The sequence below is a fragment of the Haplochromis burtoni genome, unplaced genomic scaffold, assembly GCF_018398535.1.
Source record: "Haplochromis burtoni strain Fernald_Lab_line unplaced genomic scaffold, NCSU_Asbu1 Contig_441, whole genome shotgun sequence".
NCBI lineage: Eukaryota > Metazoa > Chordata > Actinopteri > Cichliformes > Cichlidae > Haplochromis > Haplochromis burtoni.
The window spans coordinates 149424-167345 of NW_024582802.1; the positions used below are offsets into that span (position 1 = coordinate 149424).

At 41.0% G+C, this 17922-nt stretch overlaps 1 protein-coding gene across 1 annotated transcript; it reads left to right on the forward strand.

Moving 5' to 3' along the window:
• Nucleotides 1-447: 447 nt before the first annotated feature.
• csnk1da (casein kinase 1, delta a) lies at nucleotides 448-17922 on the forward strand. Its single transcript, XM_005945656.3, has 9 exons — nucleotides 448-942; nucleotides 9533-9643; nucleotides 12668-12816; nucleotides 13006-13234; nucleotides 13320-13490; nucleotides 13583-13731; nucleotides 14123-14291; nucleotides 14385-14494; nucleotides 17820-17922. Exons 1-9 carry the CDS (start codon nucleotides 867-869, stop codon nucleotides 17868-17870), a joined length of 1215 nt encoding a protein of 404 aa, XP_005945718.1. The 5' UTR covers nucleotides 448-866; the 3' UTR covers nucleotides 17871-17922.

The window sequence follows — 17922 nt, forward strand, 5'->3', positions numbered from 1 at the left end:
TGTCATACAGCAAAAGACTGTATTTGTTTAATTTGTTTATGAGAAGGTGGACAGTGGCCAGCTGGACAAAAGAGTACATCTTTTGTTTATGTGCAGGACCAGAGTCTTTCGCTTTGTAAAGATTAGTCTCTAACGGAAAATACAGGTGCAACAACACAGAGCCCCGGAGAAGGTAAAAATGGCGGCTACGGATCAGGCGAAACCTCACACTCTTGTCCTGTGTGAATGATTTTCATTTATTTTTCATTACACTGTATTTCCCGGTTATTTAAAAGCAAACGTTTTTAAATTTAGCTCTTGTAACAGTTCAAAGTGAAGAAACTACCAAGGCTGGAGATGTGGTTGGGTCCGTTATCGTTAGTGGTATCTGTTGGGAACTCTACAGCAATAGGCTCTCTGATTAGCGTCCTCCCCCACTTCACCCTGCAGGGAAGTGATGTCAGACACATTCAGAGAAGTGCTGAACAGGGTCTTCACAGAGAGCAGACAAGGCAGCCAGAGGAAGAGGACCAGAGCAGAATCGTAAAAGTAACCTGCTCAAAATCCGCCTTCATCCGTGGAGAATTAAAGTGTATCGGCACAGAAAACACCAGGAGCAGAAAGTACAACGATTAACCTTTCCAGTGAACCTCATATTGTCACATTATGAAGTTAGGAATACTTTAAAACAAGAGGCGAAAGATTGTGAGTATCGACCTCATCCGGCGACAGCATAGAGAAGAGTCAGTCCTTCGCCTGAATAGCTCGTTTGCGTTGGATGCTTTTGGCTGTGGTGCTTTTAAATAAGGCTGAGCTCTAAACCAGGACGTTTTTGGCTGTTTCCGAGCTAGCGAGCGTGCTTGCTAGCCGACTGAAGCTTGCTTACCATGGAGTTGAGAGTGGGTAACCGATACAGACTGGGGAGGAAAATTGGAAGTGGCTCTTTTGGAGACATCTACCTAGGTAAGTTATTGGCGGACAACATTTTTGTATTGTTTACCGTTGTTAGTCTCGTTATAATATAGACGTCTCTAACAATAAGTCATCTTCTCCGGGTTTCCTATTCGAGCCCACAATCAATCAGCTGTTCTGTGTTTAGTCCCAGTAACGTTAGCTACTAACCTATCGGTCTGTGTAGCAAAGGAGCTAGCAGTGACATCCGCTGCCATAAAACATTTGATAATAAACGATATCATTCTTCATTGTGTTTGACTTCGAGAGCATTTTCTCTGTTACAAGATTCAATTATTGTCCAAATTAATCGTCCTAACGATAAGAATTGACACTGACGGCTCTTGTGTAACTAAATGTCCACTGCCTATAGATAGCTAATGTATAGGTTTCCAGTCTTTGCTCCCCTGGAAGCAGCAGCAGTGATGGTCTCGAACAAAATAGCAGATCAGGCCACAGGCTTTCATTTAAGCTTTTTTGGTAACCGATATCCAGCGTTTATTTACTTAAGCTGAACATCCTTCTTTAAACACAACAGACCGGTTTAATTTCCTCCTCTTGTTCATAAATGCACTAAAAAAGACTACCTTAGTGTTCTTGAGAAGTGAGGAGGATATGGTCCTTTATATCCTATAGATACTTTTGAAGACATCTTTATTTATTAAAATGATAACCTAGTCATTCAATCTGTGAGGATGGTATATTTGGGACTACGTTTGATCAAAGGAGGCTCTATGACCTGCTGAGACAGGCGGGGGTAACTTTGAGTGTAGTACTGGTTGTTTGGTTTAAGGTACACGTTCATATAGTTTTTCATCTACACTTTTGGACTACTGGTGGATCAGTCCTTACTATAATGAACTGGATGTCCTTCCTCTGGCATAGGTGAACAGTAGATGTTGAATATTATTTACTGCACAGGCTGTGTGGGCTAATACTGGCTGCTAGCAATGATATAATTTATTGTGTGATGGGGGAAGTTGATAGTGGCAGAGGGAAGTGTATCTTCTTTGAGCTCTCCAACTGAGCTATGAATATAAATATGCAAAAAACATTCTCTAACAGGGCTTCACCAGCTGCTGTAATGTGTTCTCTTGTGGCCCTGTTGGAGGTTTTTGGCATCAGCGGTGGAGAACAGCTGATCACATTTTTGAGCTTAAAACCTAGTCATCTAAACAAATGTAGAGGTTATTCATTTGAGTTTTTCTCTGGTGGTGGACTGATTATTCTGTGACTGACGGCGCTCTAATCAACCAGGAGAGAAAATGGTCAGCTCTGACTGCTGGGACTTGGTAACAATTGAGTAAATGTTACACAGTATTAAGTGCAATGTTTCCGCTTACTCAGGAAACAGTGAGATAGGTACATATGATTGGTTAAATGTTTCATCATCAGTTTAATTTAATCACTAAGCATTTTGAATTTGCTGTCTAGGTTGGAATTGTGGTTTTCCTGCGATTGTATGACATGAAAGTCAACACGATCAGTCCAGTTGTAATAAATACAGTCTCTGTTAAATTTTTAGGCTAATTTGTAACATTTTTTCTTTTTCTTTTTTTGTTTTTGAGTAAATGATAAAATGCTAAACAGCACAACATGTAGAGTTACACCAGTAGCATTTATTGTCCCTTCTTGAATTAGTGTTGGGTTTTTCCAACCCATGTAGTGTGTTAAGGTCTCAGTCTAGAGCAGTTAAGCTGCAGCTGACTTAATAGTTTATTCATATTTAAATTTTACTTGAAAGGATAAAGTATGTGTTTGATTACTGGTTAACAAGCCCAGTTTCCTGTAGGGACAAACCTGTGTGCATAGTTTATATAGCGTTTTACCCAGACTTGTTGGTTTTTGACATTTTTCTTTGTGGAAAAAACGAATAAGATTTGGTGTCTGACGGCTGTTTAATCATGTTGCCCTCTGCAGTATAGCAGATGACTTTTTAATCTGTGAAATCAGAAATTATGCAGGGTGGACTGCAGGTCTAACAAAGTGCTTAGATTCAGATTCATAAATGCATTTATTTTTAAAACGCAACGTTTTAAACAGAGCAAAGTGGAAGTTAATGCATCAACTGTATCCAGTTTGCTTTCCACGTGATGCGTTGTTTCGACTGATAGTGAGCTCTGCCAGCTGCTTGCATAATCACTTTGTGGTTTTGTCTCTCCCTCCCTTCCTCTTTTCTCCTCCAATTGGCTGGTGGATAATGTGATGTAACATTGTTAATCAGCCAGAACAGAGAGTCACGCATTGTGCAGAGGTGTTTTTCCAAGTCTTACAGCACAAATTTGCACTTTAAGTGAATAATTGAATTGAACAAGTCAAACACATTTGGAGAAGTAAAATCTCCAGGAAGTAAACAAATTCTTAAAAGTCTTGAGAAAATGAAACTTTGACAGTTTAGGCAACTGGATTTCACAGTCATTCCCACATTAAGGCTCCCACACAGTGTGTGAAAACAGCGCGTTAATAATGCTGACAATGTGTGAGCAGCTTGGCTGAGCAGTGGATTGTGCGAGAGATCGGTTGTTGTTAGCAGGATTGAGGTCAGCTCTTGGAGTGAAGCCTTGTACTCTGTGTGCTGTGACTGGACGCAAATGTGGATTGTCAAATATTCGGGTACAAGTGGTAGAATAGCTTTTCCACTTTTGAGAGGCTGTCACGACAAAATGCCAGTTATGGACAGAGCACACAAGCGCTTAGTCAAGGTCTGAGTCATCTTGTATTTCCAAAGATCTTCCATTTGAATCTCTTCTTGCTGTGTTATCTGTTGGGTGATGTGCATGTTGAAACACGGTTCAAAAATCCGGATGTGGTCTGTATCATTGTCCAAACTCCTTGAACTGTAAAGGTTTTCCCCTCATCACAGCACCAGACGTCAATACTTGTTTGGTATCGCCTGAAAAGGAGCATTCAAGTACTGCCAATATCTAAAGTTTAAACTTGGGAGATGGACAGAAATGTTGGTCTTTCATTGGAGTTCTGTGGCCAATTACAGATTCTAACTTAGGCAAAGTTCTTTTATGTCTTTCTATTGTACAATTATTTTAATCAACAATTTAGAAATACGACTTATTGACTTTCTGTAGAGTTATTTAAAGTGAATGTATTTATACTTACTTTCAGCAAAATATTTTTCTGCTTTGAATTTACTAGAGTAGTCTACAAATTTGAGGTTTTAAAATAATGCTGTTGTTTTGGGGCCTTGGTGTAGGTCTAAATTTGCCAAAAATAAACAATTTTATACATTTCCTCTCTGACAGCAGCGTGGAGCCTGAGCTTTTGTTTCACAGTGACTGCTTGTAAATACACTTGCTTTATTAGTGGCATTTTTAATATAAGAATCCACCTTACAAATGCAAAGTAAATGCAAAGTACCTTCATAGCTAGCTCTGCCTGTTCGTATTAAACACTATCGTGGTAGCTTGAATGACCTGAATACCCTTCAGATCTGGAAGAGTTGCTGCTTCAGTACATACACTGCATATAAGTATCGGTTCTGTGACATCCCTATTCTGTATCATTGTACTCTGTATTTATGACTAATATTTTATAATTTTAGGGCGATTACCACACCCCTTCACCCAGAGGCACTGAACACTCATACGTAATCAGTGCAAAGTTGAAATGAAAAAACTTGAGTGAATTTGTGGGAAAATGTCACAAAATTACCCATATTGATAATGCTGTGATGATGCGTTGTATTGACGTAAATTTAACCATTGATGTATTTCTTTTACACCGCATTATTGATCACTATCAGTAAGAATAAAACCTGTTTTTCAAAATGTTCAGAGCTCCAAACTCTACCTCAGCCTGTTACTTAGCTACCTGAGACTTGTCTAACATTTTCCCAGCTTTTGATTTTTGAAAAGCTTCCAGTAGAGTATACCAAAAGGGATGGGTCTCCTTACACAAGGAAAAATAACAGTGAGGTTGATATAAGGCTGCCATAATAACAAAGAACCTAAGACGTGCTCAGAACTAATGCTGGCGGTGAGTCAGTCTTCAAACTGATGACGCGTTCCGTTGCTTCCCATCTGCCGTGTTATGGTGTCAACAGTAGCTATAATGACGCTGTCTCATCCAGCCCAGAAACTTTGGTATTGAGCAATCTTGAGTCTTTTTTTTTTTTTTTTTTTTCTTAACTGAGCGTAGAATATGTTAATGCAGCCTAAATTAAGCCTTAGTTCAATGGAGTCCTCGCACTGAAGACTTGAACCACTGCAGTCTTGGTCATCTTCTGTGTGAAATGCCAGCTTAGACCTGCTGCACTATGCTTCAGCATTATTGGGGATTGCTGGTCTGACTGGTTTTACTTGGATCGTGTTGCCTGTGCTGTCAGTTTCTCTGATTTACTCTCTGCCTGTTTGCCTCGATCATGGTAGTCTGTAATATATTTCTATATTTCTATTATGCTTATGGCAAAAATCAACTTTGATTCTATAAAGTGTGTTAATGCTGAGTTTTGTTTTTATTCCTATATAGTCATTACAGCACAGTTTTGTGCGCTGGTCTCTATGCAAATCTCGTCAAATATTTGCATATTTAGAGTCTCAGTAGCCTGCCTGTGTTTGTTTGTGAGCCAGTGTGGAGAGACATGTCAGAACACGTTTCACAAGCAGGACTGCACTTGATAGAAACATACAGTGTTTTTTTTTTTTTGTTTGTTTTTGTTTTTTGTTTTTTGGGGGGGTGTTCCACTGACAAACACATCTATGCCCCCAGCCTCGCCTTTAAGATCATGTGGTTGAGAGAAGGGGGTTGTGGGTGGGTGGCGGTGGGGGACTACATTCTCTAGGAAATGTGTCCAGGCAAATCACATTCCTATGATGCAAGAGAGCAGACACCACAGTCAAACACACGCTAGTTCTCCCCATAAAGAGGCTTTGAAGCCTTTTCGTTGTGACTGCTGATTGATTTATCGATCGATTGGCCGAGCACATACTGGATTAAATACTTATTTCGAGTTAAGTGTCTTTGTGTTGTACTGAAAGCTTTAATAGGGTAGAAACGCTAAGGGTGTGCTTTTAAAAACTTTTGCGTAACTATGCAACTGGATTTCTATAAATTTATATCAATCCACCAATGAATAATAAATTACTGCATGTTCAGGAACTACTTTGGCATTTCAAATAGGAGAACATTAATTCTGCAGGGAAATCCATAAAGAAATGTTTACTTAGATTGTTGTGGGTTCTCTGTGCCAGATAGATCTCATGTATTCTGCCTGGGATCCACATATTTGCATGCATATACATGTTGTATATTTGTATATTACATTCCATGCAATTGACCCTGTGCACGAGAAAATGCTAACTTCCTGGTTTGAAGGATCCAAAACTCGAAAACGGAAAGATCGCGTTAAGTTACAAAAAGCAGAAGGTGGGAACACTCACCACTGTTGTGTCATAAAAAATCCAATGATCAATTTTGACGTTTAAAGAGTTTAGATCGAGCAGTTGTTTACATCACTCAACACAAGCAGAACTGCATCACTGCAGCAGAAGACGCATTGTCCACATTCAGAAGCACATCTCTGTATAGTGACTGGTCTTATGATTTAAACAGGCAAATGTTCAGCATTCAAACTACAGGTGAAGAATAGTCAAACCAGATCTTTCCCCCGTTATGTCGATATCAGCTAGTCAAGTACACACCTACACAGCATGTTAACAAACTGTGAAAAAAGCCACACAAAAAAATTAATGATTGCTGGTAAGGGTTTCTATACATTAGTATTTACGAAGAGTATGTTGTGACTTACCTTAAAATTTACAGCGGTCCCTCGCTAATAACGCGGTTAACCTTTCACCTCACTGTTTCGCAGATTTTTTAGTGCAAGTTTGCATGCTTATTTTATTTTTATTTTTTTACGTCGCATTGTGTCCTGCGTCCTGATCGCTGCAGACGATCTCCTCCGTGACGTCTCTCCTGTACAGTACAGAATCGCTGCATCGATCGCTAGCAGTGTGACTCTGAAGTGCAGTACTGTATGTCCACGAAACGTTTTGCACCGTCAAAAAATAAAATTGGCTACTTGATTTCACCTATCGCTGGTTATTTTTAGAACGTAACACCCGCTATAAACGAGGGACAGCTGAGAAATATAACATTTGAATCCCTTTTTTCTTTTGCCCTGAGGCGCAGGGAAAAAATATCAACAAGTCGATGAACATCATTTACAGATATATTGAGTAAATGCCCAAGACATCTATAGAAATGTAAATCACCGCTTGATTAATTCATTTGCTTAACTTGTTTTGTACCGTAAACCGGGCGCGAATAGGACACCGGAAACAAAGCTCCCCACAGGAGTTTCCACACCGGAAGTAGCATATGCTAACGTGCACACAGTCAATTAAATCACATACATCAAGTTACAGCATTTCAGTCCACAGTGGGATATGTACCTGAAAAGTGTATGATGTTAATGCATTATCACAATGCATTATTGTTTACTGTGAACAGAAGTCAGTATCTGTTACACTAAAATACTGATACAATGGATTGTGTGTACATGAGGAACAGTTCTGAGAACTTACATTTAAAAAGAATCGGCCAGGAAAAAATGGGAGGAGCCAAATGCAGGTGGCAGTTTTAATGGAGCAGGGAGAATATGCTGTTATCTGAAAGAAATCATAATAAGATTTTCTCTGCTTGGTGAGAAAAAGTGACATTGATGATGCAACATTGGTTCTGCTTCTAGTTTTATAGGATATGTAAGAAAATGTATGCTAAGAGAGAAAAATATTTCTGAGTGCAGATGACCAAGTGATTTGGATAAACTTTAAAGTAACTGTCTCGAATGATTTGACAGTGGGTTTGGATTGCTAGCTTGGAGTAGAAGTCAAATTTAACTGCATAGATGAGGAGCAGCAGGTGCATCATGCATACTCATGCAGCTTTAAAAAACCCAAAATAAAAATGGAGTCCTCTTCACCCTGTTAGTGTTGTTCTTGTATTAAAAACTTTGATTAAACAGTTATGGTGTAAGTTGGAAGCCCCACCCATGATTGCTACTCGTTCCAGCCGAATGACATCATTTAGAGTTGTCTGATACACCATTGGTTGGCCTACATGATTGAACAGTTCCTTGTGTGAGATCCTGTATGTGTGAGAGTGTGTGTAATGGCAGTACATAACCTGGTGTCCAGTTGCTGTTTTCATGTGGAGGGAACTGGCTTCTATGGCTGTGATTGGGAAGAAATGAGTTTGTCAGTTTGAGAGCCATTTCCCAAAATGCTTGATTGTGTGAAACCGTATCTAAATGTAAGGATAGTTGTGAGGAATAAGAGCGTAGATGTATGAAAGAAGAGCACGGTACAAGTACATCCAGTACACAAAATTGGCTGGTGTGTCTTACACTTGGCTGGCTTTGCTGTGTTAATAACCACTGATATTTCCTTGTGTACCCAAGCAGGGCTTCCTAACTTCATCCACCAGCCAAGCGCTGGTTTATGTTTTTTCTGTGACATGTTGATAAAGCAAACTTTTAAATGACAACGCAGCACATTAACTGCTGCTTTTAAACTAGTGAATGACATTGATCTAATGGACTGTTACTTGTTTTCTTGATTTTCAGAGGCTTATGGCACAGCTGATGATGCAATATTGGTTTATCTGCTGATGCTGTAACTTGGTTTCTAAATTACTTGTCTGCTAGAACAGTCCAACTTTCTACTTTTTTCCCTTCCTCATTTTTCCCAATATCCACAAGACCTTACTATTGCTCCATATCAGGACCACTGCTCTTCTCTCTATATATTAAGAAAAATCAATTGCTCCTATTTTTATGCAAATGATATGCAGTATTTGCGTATCATCAGATCAGTATGTGTCATTTAAAACTCACACTGAAAGGCATTATTTAAGACTAAATCTTGTTTCTCAGTCCAAGTGAGGAAACTTGATCTCTAAAGGTTTTGTTTTTTTAACCTTTATTGGATTATGGCGATCTGCTCTTTGTAAATGCACCAGGCCTGGGCGCCAGTTTGAGCAGGCAGCCAGGCCTGTATGGCTGTATGTATGGCTGAGAGCAGGCGGCCCAGATTTGAGTCCGACCCGCGGCCCTTCCCCTTTCTCTCTCTCCCTCCACTTCACTGTCAGTAAAGCTGAAAATTGCAGCAGGCCAGACCTAAGGAAGTTGGATTCTGTCTGTCATTGTGCTTTTCATGTTATTGCTAGCTGTCCTGTCCTACATCATTCTGTCAATAATCGGTTATTTTGTACGATTCACGTGTTTGTATCCACTTGTCTGTAATGAATATCATTTGTATTTGTTTCTTGCTATATAATGTGTTGTATTGTTGTAACTCCTACTGCCCTATTGCCCAGGTCCATATTGGAAAAGCGACATAAATGAAGGACAATAAGATTATAATAAAAACGACATTCGTTATCTTCATCATTAAATTGTATAACCATGACAGAGTTGTGTTGGACTTTGACATGACAATAATACTCCCTTGATTGTGTTAACCCCTGCCGCAGTGCCCATTGTTCATATTATTGATTAGATACTGTTGGGTTTTATTAATTAAATATAGGTTCTGACTGAATGTGTAATGCATCTTCATGCAGCTAACCCCTCTGCTGTTTTGCCCAGGTACTGATATCTCTGTTGGAGAGGAGGTCGCCATCAAATTGGAATGTGTCAAGACCAAACACCCACAGCTCCACATAGAGAGCAAAATCTACAAGATGATGCAGGGTGGAGGTACTGTACACTATGACGCTCACTTTACACACATGCATCCATGCAGCTTTCATAAGTTCCTCATCATTTTAAAGTACTTGGATGGAGGCTGGTTTACACTTTTGTCATTATAAACCACAAAGAAAATGCCCCGTACTGGCTGTCTGGTAGACATTGGTAAAGGATGTGTTTGTTCATTCATTTTTTTCTGTTATTAAAGTGACCCTCCTGAACTGAACACCACCCAATAGCTGGGTGCTTAAAGCACACACCAAATGATTTTTCCCTTCCTTTTTCCTCCATTCCCTCTATTAATCACTTCTGACACCAGTTTTTTGTAAGCATAACATTAGCATTGTAATTGTCCATGAACTGTTTGGGCTATCTGACATTATGGAGTACAGTTACCGAGTGCTCCAGCGATACTCTGAGTCATTTGTTTACCATTGGCTCTCACATCATCAGCTGCTAGTGTCTCCTCCTGTACCTTGTTGTCAAATCACTTGTTGGATCGTCAGTTTTTCCTGTAATTTTTGCGCACGTCATACAGTTTCAACTCATCTGTCATAGCTGTTGTTTCACCACTTTGACTTTAAACAAGAAGTAGAGATTAGGATAAGATAAGACCTTAATTGATCCCACAACGGGGACATTTTTGCATTACCTCAGCTCAGGAACAGATATCAGAAGGAAAATACAAATAAAAAATAAGTAATATAATACACTATATACAACAGTAGCATACACAGTATGTGATTATGGATATGGTTGTGGAAATATGCAAGACATAAACTATATAGCTTAACATAACTATTCTACCACTACTATTCCTATGTATAGACATGTACACGCACACACATGTGCACACTAACGTTGAGTTTAAATCACATAAAAGATAAATACACGAGTGTTGAGCCATGCAAGAGAAAGAGTTATTTACTTCAGTAAAGCTGAAAAGCTCTTTACAGTTCAGTCCACGATTTATGAAGCTTGATGTGGAGACTGTTGGAAAAACACAAGTAACACCTTTTTTCTATCCTATTAGGTAACAGGTTACAACTACATTTTCATGGAAGCGGGCCGTCCTCAAAATGCACCACTGATACTAAAAAACATTCAAATTTGCACAGTATCGTGGCGCGATGAAAACATAAAGCTGTACTTATCTCCTGTTGGTGTTGAAGAAACAAAAAACAAAAGATTTGCATATAGTTTGTATTTAGGAGAAATTCCTGTTTGGGGAAAAATATTTACTGTTTAATGTCGATAGACACCGTGAAAGTTTAAACCAAAGTGATCATTCAGTCTAGCTAACTGGCTGATAGTCCGACTACTAGCATAGCTTAAAGAACACCTTGTGCCACTGCAAAGGTACCAAGAGCAAAGGAAAAGAACATCTGACTCTGAAACATGCTCACACGCTTCCAACGTGAAAGAAGCAAGAAAGGACTTGCTGCTTTGAGTCAGTAAGCATGGGTAAAGTTTGTTTAATTGTTCTGCCAGCTCAGTAGTGTCTGCAACATCATACCTGGGGTAGACTTGTTTGCATGTTTGTATTTCTGTACCTCATACTGTATATTACTACACTATTACTGTGTGGCATGAAATGTACATTTTGAAATGTATTTTTCTTTGGTGACTTATTGATTCATGTCGTCTATACTACTGGCGTCTGCCTTTAAAACAGTAAACTTTAGAAGTCAGCAGTTTGTCCGTATGCACAGCTATGTCCCCACATGCATTTGTATTTTAGTTCCAGCATAGTTGGATTTATTAGGGCACAGTAGCCGACTCAGACTGTGAGATGTATTTGTGTTTGTATGTATATAAATAGCTTATGCTGTGTGTGTGTTGCTGAGCACCAGCATTTTGTTGCCGCTTGCCTGTAGAAGGAAATGCCAGATGGCCTTTTCGCCTTGACAGGGTCACCGGCTCCTACGAAACCAGCTGGCCTCTGTGTATGAGGGCAGGAGTCGAGCCATTTTTATTATTTGGAGTTGTATAAGTTTGTTTCAGGAAGTTTTTTTTTTTTTTTCTAAATAATGCATGCAGAGTAAATGTGTTATGCATTTCCTGTTTACATATACACAGTGTGACTTGCTTACTTGGAAAAACCCCTTCATGACAGAAATCAGAAAAGTGTGTATGTGCGCTGCACTAATTGTGTTTGCTCAAAAACCTCAAAACACACAAGCTTGTCTGTAATACGATCCACAGAAAAGGGAAATGACATTGCACAAGTTCATAGTGTGAAGACCTGACATCATTGCTAAACACTGCCATCAGCAGTGACGGTTGATCAGACTCACATACGTCTGTAGACTTCTGCAGATTTAACCCTGAAACGTGTTCACCAGTGCACATGTTTAAAACACCAAAAATAAAAACGGAGTAGAAATACTGTTATGCATACACACAAGGAGGGAAATCTACTTTGTTCAGGAGAAAGTTTGTCATTTTAATCCCTTAACACAAAAATGGGATTGAAATGACAAACTTTCTAAGTGAATGCCAATTAATCAAAAATGGTTTACCCATGGTCCCCCTCTGCAAACAACCCAACATCAAACCGCATGCTTGCATCACAGATTGACGCATTATGGCAGACAGTTTTTGAAACCAAAAACGACAATAATTTTAGTTTTAGTTTACCAAAGGTTTGTTGTTCTGTTTTTTTCTGATCACTGCCCCATATAGCATATTGACAAACATGTAATTATGAGCATAATGTGTTAATATATGTGCAACCATGAGACTTGCTGTTGGGTTGCTTTAACAGAAGACGTGATTGTGGAGGAGTCACAGCTGTCAGTACTAAACACGCTTGACCTTTGGCTTCCTTATACAGGCCTGTAAAGTCCTATATTTGACTTTTAGGATTCTGATTTGAGGATTTGCACATTCCAGCCTTAATAGTGGCTGCAGTTTCATCAAGTTATTACAGTTTAGTGTCAGCTTGTTGTTCTCACTGAAGTGCCAACATGAACAAAATGGCACCAAACCAAACTATAAATGTAACCCTTGTGTTCCCTACATTTCTTGCAGTGGGTATTCCAACGATAAAATGGTGTGGCGCTGAGGGTGACTACAATGTGATGGTGATGGAGCTGCTGGGTCCCAGTCTGGAAGACTTGTTCAACTTTTGCTCTCGCAAGTTCAGCCTCAAGACAGTCCTGCTGCTGGCTGACCAGATGGTGAGTTCCCAAAAGGAAAAAAGGGAATAAAATGAGGAATGCTGGTCCTACACTTGATGTTAAAGATGCATCACAAATGTACAGTAGTGCAGGACAGTTTAATCTCTTCACTGATTTCAAATATCTACTTTGGTTAAGCTCCTGGAATGACCCCTTGTGTTCATTTTTAACCACCGTTTTTCCTTCCAGATCAGCCGAATTGAGTACATCCACTCCAAGAACTTCATCCACAGAGACGTAAAGCCAGACAACTTCCTGATGGGCCTGGGCAAGAAGGGAAATCTCGTCTACATCATCGACTTTGGCCTGGCCAAGAAATATCGTGACGCACGCACGCACCAACACATCCCCTACCGCGAGAACAAGAACCTGACAGGCACCGCCCGCTACGCCTCCATTAACACACATCTGGGCATTGGTAAGACCGACCCCCACAAACTGATGATTAATAACTCTGATTCGTCCAGATCCCGACTGACCTAGCCCTCTCTCTGCATTTACAGAGCAGTCCAGGCGGGATGACTTGGAGTCACTGGGATACGTCCTTATGTACTTCAACCTGGGGTCTCTGCCTTGGCAAGGCCTTAAAGCTGCCACTAAGAGGCAGAAGTATGAACGCATCAGCGAGAAAAAAATGTCGACACCCATTGAGGTCCTCTGCAAAGGCTACCCGTGTAGGTTCTAGTGCTCTTATGTACCTATGAATAAAGGCACCACATCAGTGTTAGCCAACACTAATGTTTTAAACACCTCTTTGTCCCCAAAGCCGAGTTTGCCACCTACCTGAACTTCTGCCGGTCTCTGCGGTTCGACGATAAGCCCGACTACTCATACTTGCGCCAGCTCTTCAGGAACCTCTTCCACAGGCAGGGATTCTCCTACGACTACGTCTTTGACTGGAACATGCTGAAATTTGTAAGTTATAGCTTCACATCTAAGAAGACTTTCTTTGTGCTTTTCACTACTGTCTTACTTTAATTATATAAGTGCTTTCGTTAGAAGGTTGTGCCAAAAACAAACAGTGTTTCTTAGGAATTTCATTGGCAAGCAGAATATGAGTCAAACTTGAGAAGAACTGGGTGATGTGTACTTTCTGTTTACAACTGGAACATCAGCATTCTCAGTGACATAAACGCAGCTATAAACATGTTGTGTAACATAATGTTAAGTTGACCTTCCACTGTTAAATGGCCTTGTGTATTCTGCCTAGATGCATTTTCATGCAGCATGTTTGTTATTTTGTTTATGTTTTTTTAAGTGTGCAGCTGTCTTAAAGGTTAATAACCTCAGCTGTCTTGTGTGTCAGGGTGCCAATAGGGCCGTGGAGGATGCAGAGCGGGAGCGTCGGGAACGGGATGAGAGAATGAGGCACAGCAGGAACCCCGGGGCCAGAGGTATGGCCTCGGCCTCAGGAAGAGCCAGAGCCCCTCAGGAAGTTGCAGCCCCCTCCCCGCTCAACCCCGCCTCACACACAGGTGAGCAAAAAATATAATGTTTTGTTTTTCCTTCTCTTTAAACAGTTGCTGAAATATTCAGCCTACCCTTGTACCTTTTTCTTTGTCTTTCAGGTATGGAGAAGGAGAGGAAGGTGAGCATGCGCCTTCATCGGGGAGCCCCTGTCAACATTTCCTCGTCAGACCTGACAGGACGCCAGGAAACATCCCGCATGTCCTCACAGGTAACACAAACTGCGTTACAAATATCATGTTGAAAATCCACAGCAGACAGCTGTTTGCAGCCACATTTCTTAAGGCTGTGGCATATCTCAAGTGACTGAGTAGCAGGGTACAAGCTGTGCAGGTTGGCAGACCATAAAACATTGTTGTTAGGAACAATCGGTTTACTGGGAGGACTTTATGATTGCGTGTCAGTTAATAAGAAGAACTTGAATCATTTGTGCTCAGTTGCCCAACAAATCCTGAAAACAGGAAGCGTCTAGCATAAGAGAACATAGTGTTTGTGCAGACACCACATGCATACATGTTCTCCTTTTCCCTCTGTTCAAACTGAACAGTATCTGTACTGATTCATTTCCACTGACACAGTCCTTCCCAGTTTGTAAAATAAGCATAAAAGCACTCATGGAGCAAAGGAGGTCATTGTTTAAAGGCTTCATTAAGTCCTTTGTTCTCTTCTTTGCGTGGACCTCCACGCCCCCCAGAGGGCAAAGTGGAGAACTGCTGAACAAATGAAAAGAATCGGTCTCCTCCAGTCACTTTGACGTTTTTGTTTCTTTTTTCTTAATAGAGTGTTTAAAAAGTGAAACATTTCTGTGTATTATCCCACACAGAGACATGGGATAAGACATTGCATGTCAGTTTCATACTAGTTACATTTATCCATGAATAAAATGAACCATAATTAACTTGTTTCTATAGCTTTATGGAGCATTCGTTTAATGTTGTGGCAGTATGATGAAGAGAAAATTCAAATATAGAACACAAAGTCTGGGAAAATAGGAAAGTTAAATGCAACTTTTGTTTATTCAGAACAAAAACAAAGAAGTGTTTCCAAGGACAACCAATGGAGGCCGGTGATTTGTCCTTAGGTAGGCATCCAGCTCATTTATGCTTCTGGCTGGCTCCTGATTGGTCAGTTTGTACCTGCTGCACTGGCTTCTTCAGCATATATACAAGAGTGTATATTCACAGGGAAACACAGCCAAAGTAGTACATAAACTTCAGTGTGAATTATACTTCAGTGGGAAAGCTGCATCGCAACTTATGAAGTAACTTCTCTTTTGGCTCTCAGCGAAGGTGGTCGCACTTTTCTCCTCTCCTGCCCTTATCTTCCTTGCTTAGCTTCTTGTGTCCTTGTCTAGTCTCGTGTTTTTACTTACTTTCCCTGGAACACTCTCTCACAGTCTGTTCTCTAAAACCTAAAAGAGGAATTATGGATTTGATCAACTGGTCCCTGAATGCAATTGACACCCTTTTCTCAACGAGAAGTCTGGGCTCAGGTGAGCCTGAGTGCTGAAGATATCTATCTATTCGGAACCATGGTAACAGAGTTCTTGCTGATCGGAGCTGGCTTGGCCCTGACTTATCGAAGAATTAAGGAAGCGGAACCAGCTGTTCAAACCCCCACAAGGCTGCCCGCTGGGATTGAAACGATGGGACGAGGCAGGAGTTTCTCAAAATGGTCTCATTGAGTGCAGCACGGATAAGATCTTGGAGAACGCACAGCTGCCGTGAATACTCAGAAAAAGACCTCTGAGTGGAAAAACTGGATTACATCTGGAGGAGCTAGCTCGAACAACACCTTTGAGCGCAAATTGGATCAAATCTTGGGGAAGTGCACTGCGATCGTGAGTTCTCAGAATCTGCTCTTTGGGCAAAAAGAACGACAACTTCACGGAACGTAAGTTTGGATAACATCATAGAAAGCTCGCGGCTCTCCAACGGGAGATTGTGAGACCAGTGTTGGACTGTTAGAACAGCTTTGAAATTCATATGAGTTGTTCGCACTAAAGTAAAAACCACCATCACTTCATGCGGAGACCCCATCGGCGCCAGCTGCGGTCTCAAGGCTGGAGCCTAACAACAACACCCTGATAACGACTGTGTTTAGTCTGTTCCTCCCATTCCATGCAAGGTCACCTGGGTTGGCGGGAAGACTGTTTACTTAGCCTGGCAGGGCGAAGGACACTGTCTCAGCTGAACTCTGGACACACACACACATACACTGATATGCACACACTGATCCCCCCTCCCTTTCCAAACGCCTTCGATGCTTGTCCCCTCCCGGGGAAGATGGCGGTCGACTGGACCAGCGCAGACATGCTGCAGGACCGGATGCGCTGTCTACACCGGCTCTCTCTCACCCTTTACCCGCCCCTGTTGCTTGTCTTGTGTTTCTATGGTGTATTGATAGTCATGTGCTTTTTGTGCTGAGGTGTCTTTTCTGTTATCAAACTGTTCTCCCACTAGGAGCTCAGTCTGAGTGGAGTTTTTTTTTCTCCTCCTCTTACCTCATGTTATGTATTTTTGTTGTTTTTTTCCTATCAGCCTACCTGTCTGACATGTCTCCCCAATGTGATGTTTGTGTAAAGTTGGTCAGAAGGTTCCTTTGTAAGTGCGCATGCGCCATTAGCGTGCTGCCTGCTGTAACCCTAATTTCCTAAACGGTGCAAACACAGTTTAGATTCAGCTCTGCACACAGAAGCGTCATCAGTGCTCGTCTATTTTGCAGTGACGATCATATTCATTTCCAAGGGTGCAAATATGCAACCATGGTCTGCATGGGTGGATGTAGCCAACAGGCTGTCACCTGTTTGCTTCGGGGCTGCAAAGTTCAGGACTGTACTGTTGTGTTGTGGCTGCAGCCATCTTGTTTTATTTGTTTTTGGAGTCAGGTTTGTCTGTGGGTGAGAGTGGTTATCAGCTAATACAGCCAAGCTTGTTTAGCAGGCTGGGCTGAAACTGGACTTTTGTAATCCACAGACACAGATATCTGCTAATTGGTGCCGAGTAATGAATCAAATCTTTCGTTGTAATTCAGTGAAACTAAAGTACACTTTTTGGAAAATTTTGTGAAAGTGAGGCTTAGCTATGTGTTACAGCTCCTCCTTTTGTTAATGAAGGCAGTCACGTCCACGTGTTTGTATCAGCCTGTAAAAATTTTCACTTTTAAATATAACGTTAGCCTTTTTAACACAGGAGTGTTATGGCTCACTGTTGGAGAGGATCTGCCGTGTGGGCACTTCTTGCCGTCTTTATTTTTTTTAGCCTCTGAGGTTGCTCCTTGCCTACATCAAACTATGATGGGGCTTTTAATATTAACTGAATCTTATTAGTATTAACATATTGGATATTTGGTAAAATAAAAAAAATAAAAATGGGCTATTTCAGTGTTCATTCTAGCCCAAGGTTTTAAGCAGAACTCTAGTATGCAGTGTTTGCGCTAAGCTAGGCTGCTGGCTGTAGCATCATAGTAACCATGCAGTAACTGTAACTTCCAGTGATGTGCTCCCTGCTCAAACTGTGACGTTATTTTTCTTTCAGGCTCTGTCCCGGGTCACACCAAGCGGCCTCCAGTCAGCAGCCCCTCGGTGAAACCCTCTCATCCAGCTGTGCACCATGGAGGCCTCAACATGCAACACCTGCA

What these genes read in the sequence shown, in the direction of transcription:
- csnk1da (XM_005945656.3), top strand. Translation starts at nt 867, where the DNA reads ATGGAGTTGAGAGTGGGTAACCGATACAGACTGGGGAGGAAAATTGGA. An exon ending in TTTTGGAGACATCTACCTAG is followed by an intron (nt 943 to 9,532) that starts GTAAGTTATTGG and finishes TGTTTTGCCCAG; the next exon opens with GTACTGATATCTCTGTTGGA. An exon ending in TAACACACATCTGGGCATTG is followed by an intron (nt 13,235 to 13,319) that starts GTAAGACCGACC and finishes CTGCATTTACAG; the next exon opens with AGCAGTCCAGGCGGGATGAC.